General features: G+C 44.0%; 1 protein-coding gene across 1 annotated transcript in view; it reads right to left on the bottom strand.

Moving 5' to 3' along the window:
* LOC135050400 (uncharacterized) overlaps positions 1-15,640 on the bottom strand; it is a 96,690-nt gene extending 81,050 nt beyond the window's left edge. The window contains exon 1 of the mRNA XM_063956887.1: positions 15,520-15,640. Coding sequence (XP_063812957.1) covers positions 15,520-15,631 — 112 coding nt within the window. The 5' untranslated portion in view covers positions 15,632-15,640. The remainder of the gene's footprint in view (positions 1-15,519) is intronic.
* Between the last annotated feature and the right edge of the window lie 577 nt (positions 15,641-16,217).

Below are 16,217 nucleotides of genomic sequence, written 5' to 3' on the forward strand. Positions count from 1 at the left end.
TATTCCATGTGACACTGTATCCTACACACCTGCATATTACTATTCCATGTGGCACTGTATCCTACACACCTGCATATTACTATTCCATGTGGCACTGTATCCTACACACCTGCATATTACTATTCCATGTAGCAATGTATCCTACACACCTGCATATTACTATTCCATGTGGTACTATATACGCCACATACCTGTATATTACTATTCCATGTGGCACTATATCCTACACAACTGCATATTACTATTCCATGTGACACTGTATCCTACACACCTGTATATTACTATTCCATGTGGCACTGTATCCTACACACCTGCATATTACTATTCCATGTGACACTGTATCCTACACACCTGCATATTACTATTCCATGTGGCACTGTATCCTTCACACCTGCATATTACTATTCCATGTGGCACTATATCCTACACACCTGTATATTACTATTCCATGTGGCACTGTATCCTACACACCTGCATATTACTATTCCTTGTGGCACTGTATCCTACACACCTGCATATTACTATTCCATGTGGCACTGTATCCTACACACCTGCATATTACTATTCCATGTGACACTGTATCCTAGAGCATTAAAGGGTATGGGGAGTGGGATATGCTCTGCACTAGCTAAATAATTGATAGTATCAACTTACAACGAATAGTCCCCGATTAGTATCCATCAATAAGTAAGTCACCATTTATTGGATGTTCGAGGGTGCACCCAGAGACAATTGTATTATGCAAGAGAAAAGAAAAGGACGAAGAATGTCTCTTTGTTGGCGCACATAAATGTTTTCTAAAATTTAACTTTTAATAGATCCATTAAGATTGTTAAAAAAAAACCCGAAATCAGACAATACAATACAACAATTATTACATTAATTACTAAATAAAGTGAATTTTAAAACCAAGGCTCGCTACCTGTGTCATTTAATGTGTTAATTCGGTTTTGTTAATATGATAAGGATCACTACGGATCTAAATACTCTAAGATGACTGTTGTGATGAAAATATAATCAATCAATGAATTCAATAACTAGACATATGTTCAATAAGTTCCTAGAGAGTTGCTATAATAAAGTGGATATAGTATAACAATTAATAGGAGTATATTATTTAATTCCCATAAGGTATGTTATTGGGGACACTTCTCACACAGAAGTAAGATGATGTGTTTAATAATTGGGGATTCACTCCATGTAATTTCCCTTCTTCAGAGGTAAATTGGTGTGCTTAATAGTTGGGAATTCTCTCCATATATTGTCACTTCATCAATGATTTATATACTTAGGTCATTCATAGGTATGGTTAATTCCCACAGCCACAAGTGATTTGGGTACACAAATATTCAGCGGCTTATTAGCTGTAAAATGGTTATATATTGCCTTTATTGCTCACAGCTATTCACAGTAGAGATATATACCTGTAACCAGAGCTGGCCATAGGCATAGGCAAACTAGGCAATTGCCTAGGGCATTTGGTATGCCTAGGGGCATCAGCAGCTTCTGCTGATAAAAATGATATGTGGCATGCCTATATTCTGTGTGTAGCATTTCATATGCAGATACAGCCACAGTCTCACACAGTATATAGGCATGCTACATATCAGTTTAATCAGCAGAAGCTGCTTGTGCATCCAAGCCACATAGCAATGCAAATAAGATGCATTTTCATTAATAAAAAGGTGCCTGACGTTAGCATTGAGGCAAGATTTATGAGGACACATCTGTATCCAAGCAGAGGCAGAGGCCACAGTGTTAGTGACAGTGTGAGTGCTGTGTGCATGTGAGTGGGTTGGTTGTGCAGTAGTGTTCAGAATATGTGTAAGGAGCATTATGTGTGTCATGTAAAAATGCATTAATAATGTGCAACATGTGTGTAAAGGGCACTATGTGTGTCATTATGTGTATAAGGGCATTAATAATGTGCGGCATATGTGTAACAGGGTACTACTGTATGTGTGTCATTATGTGTATAGGGACACTAATAATGTGCAGCAAATGTGTAGGGGGCACTATGTGTGTCATTATGTGTATAAGGGCATTAATAATGTGCGGCATATGTGTAACAGGGTACTACTGTATGTGTGTCATTATGTGTAAAGGGGCACTAATAATGTGCAGCAAAAGGGGAGGTGGCACTGTGTGTGTCATTATGTGTAAAGGGGCATTAATAAAGGTTGTCATAATGTGTAAGGTGCATTATGTTTATAAGGACATTAATAAGGTGTCTCATATGTGTAAGGGGCATTACTGTGTGGAATTGTGTATAAATGCATTACTGATGTGTGGCATTATGTGTATAAGGTGCTCTACTATGTGGCGTTGCGTATAGAAAGGACACTACTGTGTCGTCTAATGTGAATAAAGAGCAATAGGGTGTGGTGTAATGTGAATAAGGAGCAATTCAGTGTGATGTAATGGGAATAAGGGGCTCTACTGTGAGGAGTAACGTTTATATGGTAAAGTGGTACTACTATGGGATGTAATATGAATTATGGACACTATCGCATGATCAAATGTGAATAAAGTTGCTGTACTGTGTGGCGTAATTAGAATTGGGGTTACTATTGTGTGGCCCTGCCCCTTGCCAGCAAAAACACACCCCTTTTTGGGCTGTGCGCCAAATGTGCGAGCTGTTCCTATTTAAAGTATAGGGGGTACAAACACCAAAATAAGGACTGCTATGGGTGAGGGGTGATGGTGCTGGGAAAGAGGTGCAAGGTCAGAGGCGGAACCAGCGGTGGTGCTAGGGGGCACCAGCCAAAATCTTGCCTAGGGCATCCTATTGATTAGGGCCGGCTCTGCCTGTAACTGAATTTCTCATAAACAGATACTTTCAGCAAATAGCTGTATCATATGCTGCCTTTATTACTGGCAGTTGTGTGTAGTAGAAATGTATCACTGTAACTAGAACTCTTGTAAATAGATACTTTCAACAAATAGCTGTATCATTCATTGCTGTAACTGCTGAAACAAGACCACCAAGTCTGTCCCCAGCGGTTATGAGAGACTCAACCAAATATCAAAATTCTATTTAATCAGTAGGAATTCTGTGTATTAAATTTAGCGCTCTCAGATATTCTGTATGTGTATTTCTCTAACGTCCTAGTGGATGCTGGGGACTCCGTAAGGACCATGGGGAATAGACGGGCTCCGCAGGAGACTGGGCACTCTAAGAAAGAATTAGTACTACTGGTGTCCACTGGCTCCTCCCTCTATGCCCCTCCTCCAGACCTCAGTTAGAATCTGTGCCCGGACAGAGCTGGGTGCTTTTAGTGAGCTCTCCTGAGCTTGCTAATAAGAAAGTATTTTAGTTAGGTTTTTTATTTTCAGAGAGCTTCTGCTGGCAACAGACTCTCTGCTACGTGGGACTGAGGGGAGAGAAGCAAACCTACTAACTGCGGCTAGGTTGCGCTTCTTAGGCTACTGGACACCATTAGCTCCAGAGGGATCGAACACAGGAACTTAACCTTGGTCGTCCGTTCCCGGAGCCGCGCCACCGTCCCCCTCGCAGAGCCAGAAGACAGAAGCCGGCGGGTGAAGCAAGAAGACGTCAAAATCGGCGGCAGAAGACTCCAGTCTTCATATGAGGCAGCGCACAGCACTGCAGCTGTGCGCCATTGCTCTCACACTAACCCACACACTCCGGTCACTGTAGGGTGCAGGGCGCAGGGGGGGGGGGGCACCCTGGGCAGCAATTGAGTACCTCCTGGCAAAATAGGGCATATAAACAGCTGGGCACTGTATATATGTATGAGCCCCAGCCATTATTTTTACACAAAATCGCGGGACAGAAGCCCGCCGCTGAGGGGGTGGGGCTTCTTCCTCAGCACTCACCAGCGCCATTTTCTCTCCACAGCTCCGCTGAGAGGAAGCTCACCAGGCTCTCCCCTGCAGACTCATGGTAGAAAGAGGGTAAAAAGAGAGGGGGGTGCACATAAATTTAACGCAATAATCAGAAATACAGCAGCTACTGGGTAAACACTAAGTTACTGTGTAATTTCTGGGTTATATAGCGCTGGGGTGTGTGCTGGCATACTCTCTCTCTGTCTCTCCAAAAGGCCTTGTGGGGGTCCTGTCCTCAAATAGAGCATCCCCTGTGTGTGTGTGTGTGTGGTGTGTCGGTACGATTGTGTCGACATGTTTGACGAGGAAGGCTATGTGGAGGCAGAGCAGGTGCAGATGAATGAGGTGCCTCCGCCGACGGCGCCGACACCTGATTGGATGGATATGTGGAAGGTGTTAAATGATAATGTAAACTCCTTGCATAAAAGGTTGGATAAAGCTGAAGCCTTGGGACAGTCGGGGTCTCAGCCCATGCCTGATCCTACAGCGCAGAGGCCGTCAGGGTCTCAGAAGAGCACACTATCCCAAATTGTTGACACAGATATCGACACGGATTCTGACTCCAGTGTCGATGGCGATGATGCAAAATTGCAGCCTAAAATGGCTGAAGCCATCCGCTACAAGATTATAGCAATGAAGGATGTATTGCACATATCAGAGGTGAACCCGGTCCCTGACAAGAGGGTTTATATGTTTGGGGAGAAAAGGCATGAGGTGACTTTTCCCCCTTCACATGAGTTAAATGAGTTATGTGAAAAAGTGTGGGATTCTCCTGATAGGAAAGTGCTGATTTCCAAAAGGTTACTTATGGCGTACCCTTTCCCGCCAACGGACAGGATGCGCTGTGAATCCTCCCCTAGGGTAGACAAAGCTTTGACACGCTTATCTAAGAAGGTGGCCCTGCCGTCCCAGAATATGGCCTCCCTAACGGATCCTGCAGATAGGAAGCAGGAAGGTATCCTGAAGTCTGTTTATACACATTCAGGTACTCTACTGAGGCCGGCAATTGCGTCGGCCTGGATGTGTAGTGCTGTAGCAGCATGGACAGGTACTCTGTCTGAGGAACTGGATACCTTGGACAAGGATACTATATTACTGACCCTGGGGCATATAAAAGACGCTGTCCTATATATGAGGGATGCCCAGAGGGACATTTGCCTACTGGGCTCTAGAATAAATGCAATGTCGATTTCTGCCAGAAGGGTCCTGTGGACTCGGCAATGGACAGGTGATGCCGACTCTAAAAAGCACATGGAGGTTTTACCTTATAAGGGTGAGGAATTGTTTGGGGACGGTCTCTCGGACCTAGTTTCCACAGCTACGGCTGGGAAGTCAAATTTTTTGCCATATATTCCCTCACAGCCTAAGAAAGCGCCGTATTACCAAATGCAGTCCTTTCGATCACAAAAAGGAAAGAAAGTCAGAGGTGCATCCTTTCTTGCCAGAGGCAGGGGTAGAGGAAAGAAGCTGCACCATACAGCTAGTTCCCAGGAACAGAAGTCCTCCCCGGCTTCCACTAAATCCACGGCATGACGCTGGGGCTCCACAGGTGGATCCGGGAGCGGTGGGGCGCGTCTCCGAAATTTCAGCCACCAGTGGGTTCGCTCACAGGTAGATCCCTGGGCTATACAGATTGTGTCTCAGGGATACAAGCTGGAATTCGAAGTGATGCCCCCTCACTGTTACCTCAAATCGGCCCTGCCAGCTTCCCCCATAGAAAGGGAGGTAGTGTTAGCGGCAATTCACAAATTATATCTCCAACAGGTGGTGGTAAAAGTTTCCCTCCTTCAACAGGGAAGGGGTTACTATTCCACAATGTTTGTGGTACCGAAACCGGACGGTTCGGTCAGACCCATATTGAATTTAAAGTCCCTGAACATTTACCTGAAAAGGTTCAAGTTCAAGATGGAATCGCTCAGAGCGGTCATTGCCAGCCTGGAAGAGGGGGATTTTATGGTGTCTCTGGACATAAAGGATGCTTACCTGCATGTCCCCATTTATCCACCTCATCAGGAGTACCTCAGATTTGTGGTACAGGACTGTCATTACCAATTCCAGACGTTGCCGTTTGGTCTGTCCACGGCACCGAGAATATTTACCAAGGTAATGGCGGAAATGATGGTGCTCCTTCGAAAGCAAGGAATCACAATTATCCCATACTTGGACGATCTCCTCATAAAGGCGAGGTCCAGAGAGCAGTTGCTGATCAGCGTAGCACACTCTCAGGAAGTGTTGCAACAGCACGGCTGGATTCTGAATATTCCAAAGTCGCAGCTGATTCCTACGACGCGTCTGCCCTTCCTGGGCATGATTCTGGACACGGACCAGAAGAAGGTGTTTCTCCCGGCGGAGATGACTCAGGAGCTCGTGGCTCTGGTCAGAGACCTCTTAAAACCAAAACAGGTGTCGGTGCATCACTGCACGCGAGTCCTGGGAAAGATGGTGGCGTCATACGAAGCCATTCCCTTCGGCAGGTTCCATGCGAGGACCTTTCAGTGGGATCTGTTGGAAAAGTGGTCAGGATCGCATCTTCAGATGCATCGGCTGATCACCCTATCCCCCAGGGCCAGGGTGTCTCTTCTGTGGTGGCTGCAGAGTGCTCACCTTCTAGAGGGCCGCAGGTTCGGCATACAGGACTGGGTCCTGGTGACCACGGATGCAAGCCTCCGAGGATGGGGGGCAGTCACTCAGGGAAGAAACTTCCAAGGGCTGTGGTCAAGTCAGGAGGCTTGTCTGCACATCAATATCCTGGAACTAAGGGCCATATACAACGCCCTGAGTCAAGCGGAGCCTCTGCTTCGCAACCAACCGTTGCTGATTCAGTCAGACAACATCACCGCAGTGGCCCATGTAAACCGCCAAGGCGGCACAAGGAGCAGGGTGACGATGGCGGAAGCCACCAGGATTCTTCGTTGGGCGGAGAATCACGTGCAAGCACTGTCAGCAGTGTTCATTCCGGGAGTGGACAACTGGGAAGCACACTTCCTCAGCAGGCACGACCTCCACCCGGGGGAGTGGGGACTTCATCAAGAAGTCTTCACACAGATTACAAATCGATGGGAACTGCCACAGGTGGACATGATGGCATCCCGCCTCAACAAAAAGCTAAAACGGTATTGTGCCAGGTCAAGAGACCCTCAGGCGATAGCTGTGGACGCACTAGTAATACCGTGGGTGTTCCAGTCGGTCTATGTGTTTCCTCCTCTTCCTCTCATACCCAAGGTGCTGAGAATCGTAAGAAAAAGAGAACAATACTCATTGTTCCGGATTGGCCAAGAAGGACTTGGTACCCGGAACTGCAAGAAAAGCTCACAGAGGACCCATGGCCTCTGCCACTCAGACAGGACCTGTTGCAACAGGGGCCCTGTCTGTTCCAAGACTTACCGCGGCTGCGTTTGACAGCATGGCGGTTGAACGCCGGATCCTAGCGGAAAAAGGCATTCCAGATGAAGTTATTCCTACGCTAATAAAGGCTAGGAAGGATGAACATTATCACCGTATATGGCAAAAATATGTTGCTTGGTGTGAGGCCAGGAAGGCCCCTACAGAGGAATTCCAGCTGGGCCGCTTCCTGCACTTCCTACAGTCAGGAGTAACTATGGGCTTAAAATTGGGGTCCATAAAGGTCCAGATTTCGGCCCTATCCATTTTCTTTCAAAAAGAACTGGCTTCACTTTCTGAGGTTCAGACGTTTGTTAAGGGAGTGCTGCATATTCAGCCCCCTTTTGTGCCACCAGTGGCACCTTGGGATCTTAACGTGTTGTTGGGTTTCCTGAAATCCCACTGGTTTGAGCCACTTAAGACCGTGGAGCTAAAGTATCTCACGTTGAAAGTGGTCATGCTATTGGCCTTAGCTTCGGCTAGGCGTGTGTCAGAATTGGCGGCTTTGTCATGTAAAAGCCCCTATCTGGTTTTCCATATGGACAGGGCAGAATTACGGACTCGTCCGCAATTTCTGCCGAAGGTGGTGTCATCTTTTCATTTGAACCAACCAATTGTGGTGCCTGCGGCTACTCGTGACTTGGAGGATTCCAAGTTGCTTGATGTAGTCAGGGCTTTGAAGATTTATGTTTCCAGGATGGCTGGAGTCAGGAAAACTGACTCGCTGTTTATCCTGTATGCATCCAACAAGCTGGGTGCTCCTGCTTCAAAGCAAACTATTGCTCGCTGGATCTGTAACACGATTCAGCAGGCTCATTCTGTGGCTGGATTGCCGAATCCAAAATCAGTAAAAGCCCATTCCACAAGGAAAGTGGGCTCTTCTTGGGCGGCTGCCCAAGGGGTCTCGGCATTACAGCTTTGCCGAGCGGCTACTTGGTCGGGTTCAAACACCTTTGCAAAATTCTACAAGTTTGATACCCTGGCTGAGGAGGACCTTGTGTTTGCCCATTCGGTGCTGCAGAGTCATCCGCACTCTCCCGCCCGTTTGGGAGCTTTGGTATAATCCCCATGGTCCTTACGGAGTCCCCAGCATCCACTAGGACGTTAGAGAAAATATGAATTTACTCACCGGTAATTCTATTTCTCGTAGACCGTAGTGGATGCTGGGCGCCCGTCCCAAGTGCGGACTTTCTGCAATACTTGTATATAGTTATTGCTTAATAAAGGGTTATGTTATGTTGGCATCCATTGTTTGATGCTCTGTTGTTGTTCATACTGTTAACTGGGTAAGTTTATCACGAGTTATACGGTGTGATTGGTGTGGCTGGTATGAGTCTTACCCTGGATTCCAAAATCCTTTCCTTGTAATGTCAGCTCTTCCGGGCACAGTTTCCTTAACTGAGGTCTGGAGGAGGGGCATAGAGGGAGGAGCCAGTGCACACCAGGAACTAAATTCTTTCTTAGAGTGCCCAGTCTCCTGCGGAGCCCGTCTATTCCCCATGGTCCTTACGTAGTCCCCAGCATCCACTACGGACTACGAGAAATAGATTTACTGGTGAGTAAAATCTTATTATTTTTTATATGCTCACTAATGCAGATATATCCTGCAATAAGTAGCTGTACCATTTGACAAATACACATGGTATGGTTGTTAGAAAAGTGCATCTACACACCTATTGTAGCATTAGATGTTTATTTGATCTCTCAACTCTTTGCTAATAACATTCTTGGGTTTATAACATGAGATCTCTCATTTCGGAATGACAATACATAACTTTGAAACTTCCCCTTCCTCACATCTACTAAATCAGTGGCGCAAGAGGTTAAACCACTGAACAAGGTGTTTGTCTAGATCTGAGTTCGAATCCATGCTGGTAACACTTGTATATGTTAGGTGCTTTATTTTTAATACATTCAGCCCTTTATACATTTGGGTGAATTAGCGCTGTATAGAAATATAAATAAAATAAATATGAAGAAAAACTAATATAGCAGCTTATATATAGTTATATATCTACAAACATGATTTTTTCTTTTCTGTATTATACTCCTATGACTAGTGCTATCTCTGGAGAGGTATTCTCTCACCTGATATCATTAGAGATTCCTGTGGCTGCTATCACTAGATCTCTGATTGAAGATTAAGACAAGCTGATGATGTCTGATTAGTCCATATTATAAGGGTGTGTACACACGGTGAGATTTTTTCTTAAGATTTTGACTATATAGTCAAAATCGTAAGAAAAGTTAGTGCAGATCGCAAGGGAAAAGTCACCTTGCGATCCCGATGTGCGGTCCCGCCAGGTCGGCATCGCAAGAAAAGATAGACTGTGCAGGCAAGTCAATCCTTGCTAGATCGGTGTACTATCTAGTTCATCTCACATGTCAATGACATCTCACATAAGCCAAAATCTCACATAAGCCAAAATCGTAAGTACACATAGTACAGATCTCAAGAAAAGTTAGTCAAAATCTGTCCTATCTGGGCTCCGGGGAGTTCAAGGGAAATCGCAAGTACAAATAGGACATAGCAAGGATCTCACCGTGTGTACCCTTAAGGTGTGTACACACGGTAAGATATTTTCTTCCGATTCTGACTATATAGTCAGAATCGGAAGAAAAGATAGTGCAGATCGCAAGGTGACAGTCACCTTGCGATCCCGATCCGATGCCGATGCGCGGCCCCGCGCGGTCGGCATCGGCAGAAAAAATAGGCTGTGCAGGCAAGTCAATCCTGGCTATCTCTATAGAAGAGATAGTCAGGATTGACATCGCACATAGCCAGCATCGCAAGCACACTCATTATGTGCTTGCGATACTGGCTAAGTGCCGACCCGGCCCCCTGTCGCACGGTGAGAATCGGATAAGTCCGAATCTCACCGTGTGTATGCACCCTAAGAGTTCCCATGTATATCATGGGAACATTCAAAACCTCTTTATATGTCCAATCTGTATTCCTTAATATGATATATGTTATTATACCTCATTATTGTAATGTTCCTGCCATATATTTGGTTGCTTTATAACTTTTATAAGTTCTGTTTTACTATGAGAGCCAACGTATATTGAATGTGTTATTTTATCTTTCATTACTGACACCTGCTTGTGATGAGACACTGGGGCCATAAATACTGACTGGCCTAGAGGCAGGATTATACCTTTGATAAAGTCATGTGATCGTGACAAAACGCGTCAGGACCCCGCCTTCCATACACCTGGTCCAGGTGAATTAATCCTGTGCAATCCACACAGCTTCTCTTCCATCCAGCTGACTGGCTGACTGCGGCAAGAAACCGCCTTTGACTCTCCGACAGCAGCTTGCTATCACCGCCAGCCAGTGATCACGAGAACAGGAGACGACCGCACATTTCCTCCTGGCGGCAGGTACTCAGCTTTGGGATACCCAACTTTCCGCTCCGCTGTACAATCACATTGTGCATCTCAGCAGCTTGCTTTATCGCCGGCTGGCGATCAGGAGTACAGGAGACGATTATAAATCACTTTCTATTGGGAGGTGCTCGGTACTGGGCACCGCAATACTCCTCTCCTCTGTGCAGAACATCGAGCAACGCAGGACTCACTAGCCGGGGACGCCCGGCCAAGTTTATACCAGCCCTTGCCGGAGAGGTAGTATACGTTTATATTTATCTGGAACTACATCTACAAATTCTCCTGTTCCCTCCCTATCGCACAATTAGAATTTAATATATTGGATAGCCATTTTATCACACGCCTGAACCTTTATATCACCTAACCTACATGTTTTATAACTATACTGATTAAGAGAATAAATTCTTTACATTTTATACGTTGTGCTCTCTATTTTATATAGCTGCTGACACAGCGCAGCCACTTTTCTTGCTCTATAGTCTTCCAATCCATCTCACATAGTGGTGTGGCAAGCGCAGTGTCTCAGGAGCCTGTTGTACCTTAATTTGTTGGTTTTATTTAAATGATTGATTTGTTTGAGGCGCTGAACAAGTAGTTTCTTTTGTTGTTCTTTGTTAGAAAAGTGGGCTGCTTATCAGCTGCTGGTTGTTATATGAAAGAATGTAGCCATAGAAATATCAAATATAGGCTTGTTCTGTCTGCGTATATTTTTGTGTTCACTAATGCAGATATATCCTGCAATAAATAGCTGCACTATTTGACAAATATACACAGTATAGTTGTTAAGATAGTTGAGCTGCTCATCAGCTACTAGCTGTTATGTAAAAAATACAGCCATAGAGGTATCAAATATAGGCTTAATCATTTTGCCAAATGCTACAGCTATTATTCAAATACACAAATGTTCAGTAGTTCTGATAATTATCTGCTGCTTTTATTGCTGGTAGCTATGCACAGTGAGGAAATGTAACTGTAGCTGAGTCTCTAAAAAACAGATACATTCAGCAAATGCTGTAGCTATGTCATCCACTGTTGCATACAATGTAACCTTTAGGGTGAGATCACCAAATAGTGTGGTGTGCTAGTATAAGCACATCCTGTCAGCAGTATTATACAACAGTATTGAGTATGACACTGCTAAATGCTGCAGCTGTCAGATTTTACATTCTACAGCATTTTGCACACATATATTCCTATATAGTGAGACCCTCATATAAAGCCACATTCAATTAGTGTATTAGTATGAGTGTCTTAGGTAGCTCTCTCATATAGGTTAATAAGGGGAACACTAAAGGAGGCACTATATCCTACACACCTGCATATTACTATTCCATGTGACACTATATCCTACACACCTGTATATTACTATTCCATGTGGCACTGTATCCTACACACCTGCATATTACTATTCCATGTGGCACTGTATCCTACACACCTGTATATTACTATTCCATGTGGCACTGTATCATACACACCTGTATATTACTATTCCATGTGGCACTATATCCTACACACCTGCATATTACTATTCCATGTGTGCACTGTATATTACACACCTGCATATTACTATTCCATGTGGCACTGTATCCTACATACCTGCATATTACTATTCCATGTGACACTGTATCCTACACTCCTGCATATTACTATTCCATGTGGCACTGTATCTTACACACCTGTATATTACTATTCCATGTGACACTGTATCCTACACACCTGCATATCACTATTCCATGTGGCACTGTATCCTACACACCTGTATATTACTATTCCATGTGGCACTATATACTACACACCTGCATATTACTATTCCATGTGGCACTATATACTACACACCTGCATATTACTATTCCATGTGGCACTATATCCTACACACCTGCATATTACTATTCCATGTGGCACTATATCCTACACACCTGCATATTACTATTCCATGTGGCACTATATACTACACACCTGCATATTACTATTCCATGTGGCACTATATCCTACACACCTGTATATTACTATTCCATGTGGCACTATATCCTACACACCTGCATATTACTATCCCATGTGACACTGTATTCTACACACCTGCATATTACTATTCCATGTGACACTGTATCCTACTCACCTGCATATTACTATTCCATGTGACACTGTATCCTACACACCTGCATATTACTATTCCATGTGGCACTATATACTACACACCTGCATATTACTATTCCATGTGGCACTATATCCTACACACCTGCATATTACTATTCCATGTGGCACTGTATCCTACACACCTGTATATTACTATTCCATGTGGCACTGTATCATACACACCTGTATATTACTATTCCATGTGGCACTATATCCTACACACCTGCATATTACTATTCCATGTGGCACTGTATATTACACACCTGCATATTACTATTCCATGTGGCACTATACACTACACACCTGCATATTACTATTCCATGTGGCACTGTATCCTACACACCTGTATATTACTATTCCATGTGGCGCTATATCTTACATACCTGCATATTACTATTCCATGTGACACTGTATCCTACACACCAGCATATTACTATTCCATGTGACACTGTATCCTACACACCAGCATATTACTATTCCATGTGACACTGTATCCTACACACCTGCATATTACTATTCCATGTGGCACTGCATCCTACACACCTGCATATTACTATTCCATGTGACACTGTATCCTACACACCTGCATATTACTATTCCATGTGGCACTATAGCCTACACACCTGCATATTACTATTCCATGTGGCACTGTATCTTACACACCTGTATATTACTATTCCATGTGACAGTGTATCCTACACACCTGCATATTACTATTCCATGTGGCACTGTATCCCACACACCTGCATATTACTATTCCATGTGGTACTGTATCCTACACACCTGCATATTACTATTCCATGTAACACTGTATCCTACACACCTGTATATTACTATTCCATGTGGCACTGTATCCTACACACCTGTATATTACTATTCCATGTGACACTGTATCCTACACACCTGTATATTACTATTCCATGTGACACTGTATCCTACACACCTGCATATTACTATTCCATGTGACACTGTATCTTACACACCTGCATATTACTATTCCATGTGACACTGTATCCTACACACCTGCATATTACTATTCCATGTGGCACTATATCCTACACACCTGCATATTACTATTCCATGTGGCACTGTATCCTACACACCTGCATATTACTATTCCATGTGACACTGTATCCTACACACCTGCATGTTACTATTCCATGTGACACTGTATCCTACACACCTGCATATTACTGTTCCATGTGGCACTGTATCCTACACACCTGCATATCACTATTCCATGTGGCACTGTATCCTACACACCTGCATATTACTATTCCATGTGACACTGTATCCTACACACCTGTATATTACTATTCCATGTGACACTGTATCCTACACACCTGCATATTACTATTCCATGTGGCACTATATCCTACACACCTGCATATTACTATTCCATGTGACACTGTATCCTACACACCTGCATATTACTATTCCATGTGACACTGTATACTACACACCTGTATATTAGTATTCCATGTGGCACTGTATCTTACACACCTGCATATTACTATTCCATGTGGCACTGTATCCTACACACCTGCATATTACTATTCCATGTGACACTGTATCCTACACACCTGCATATTACTATTCCATGTGACACTGTATCCTACACACCTGCATATTACTATTCCATGTGACACTGTATCCTACACACCTGCATATTACTATTCCATGTGACACTGTATCCTACACACCTGCATATTACTATTCCATGTGGCACTGTATCTTACACACCTGCATATTACTATTCCATGTGGCACTGTATCCTACACACCTGCATATTACTATTCCATGTGACACTGTATCCTACACACCTGCATATTACTATTCCATGTGGCACTGTATCCTACACACCTGTATATTACTATTCCATGTGACACTGTATACTACACACCTGCATATTACTATTCCATGTGGCACTGTATCTTACACACCTGCATATTACTATTCCATGTGGCACTGTATCTTACACACCTGCATATTACTATTCCATGTGACACTGTATACTACACACCTGTATATTAGTATTCCATGTGGCACTGTATCTTACACACCTGCATATTACTATTCCATGTGGCACTGTATCCTACACACCTGCATATTACTATTCCATGTGACACTGTATCCTACACACCTGCATATTACTATTCCATGTGACACTGTATCCTACACACCTGCATATTACTATTCCATGTGACACTGTATCCTACACACCTGCATATTACTATTCCATGTGACACTGTATCCTACACACCTGCATATTACTATTCCATGTGGCACTGTATCTTACACACCTGCATATTACTATTCCATGTGACACTGTATCCTACACACCTGCATATTACTATTCCATGTGGCACTGTATCCTACACACCTGTATATTACTATTCCATGTGACACTGTATACTACACACCTGCATATTACTATTCCATGTGGCACTGTATCTTACACACCTGCATATTACTATTCCATGTGGCACTGTATCTTACATACCTGCATATTACTATTCCATGTGACACTGTATACTACACACCTGTATATTAGTATTCCATGTGGCACTGTATCTTACACACCTGCACATAATTCCTCCATCCAGGTAATAACACACCTGTAATCTCTACATTGTACAGTCTCTCTATCTCCTTTGTGTACCAGTCGCCCTCTCATAGTCACCCTCCACCCACTGTAATCCTGCCACCTGACCACCGGCTCCCATCTCCACCCAGTTCCCACATTCTGCCCCATTGCCCCCTTACCGCTGACAAGCAGGACAGCCAGGATGAGGGGCAGTGAGATTCCGGGGGACATTCTCCTGTGTGTGTTGGTGCTGAGGCTGCAGGTCTCAGAATGATCTGTCTCGCACCACATCCCTCACTGCAGAGCTCCGCGCAGCTGCTCTCAGCTGGGATATAAATAACACGTTGTGTGACGTGAAGCAGAAAATGTAAAAGTGACCACAAAAGAGTAATACTGTCACTAATATAGAGATGTGATTACTGCGGTCACCTCATGCTAGTCACATAGTGCAGCAGTAACTATAGCATGAGGCTGGAGTATAGAGGACACAGTCCTGTCAGGCGGGAGCGTACAGCAACATCAAATTACAGAGGACACTTTATAAACCGCATACAGCGCAAACCCCCGGTGCAACATCACACAGCTACGTTACCGCTGGGCAGACAGAATGGTGTCTTCATTATATGTCAGAGTGGCAATACACTGCGGCACACAGACAGAACAGTGAGCGGTCGCTTTACAATCGCCACCTCCCCTAGTTATTATTATTATCCTTTATTTATATGGCGCCACAAGGGTTCCGCAGCGCCAAATTACAGAGTACATAAACAAATAATCAAACAGGAAAACAGCAACTTACAGGTGATGACAGTATAGGACAAGTACAGGGTAACTAAACATAGTTACATCAGCAGATGACACTGGAATACGTATCAGG

This window comes from Pseudophryne corroboree, chromosome 2 (assembly GCF_028390025.1).
Source record: "Pseudophryne corroboree isolate aPseCor3 chromosome 2, aPseCor3.hap2, whole genome shotgun sequence".
Classification (NCBI taxonomy): Eukaryota; Metazoa; Chordata; class Amphibia; order Anura; family Myobatrachidae; genus Pseudophryne; species Pseudophryne corroboree.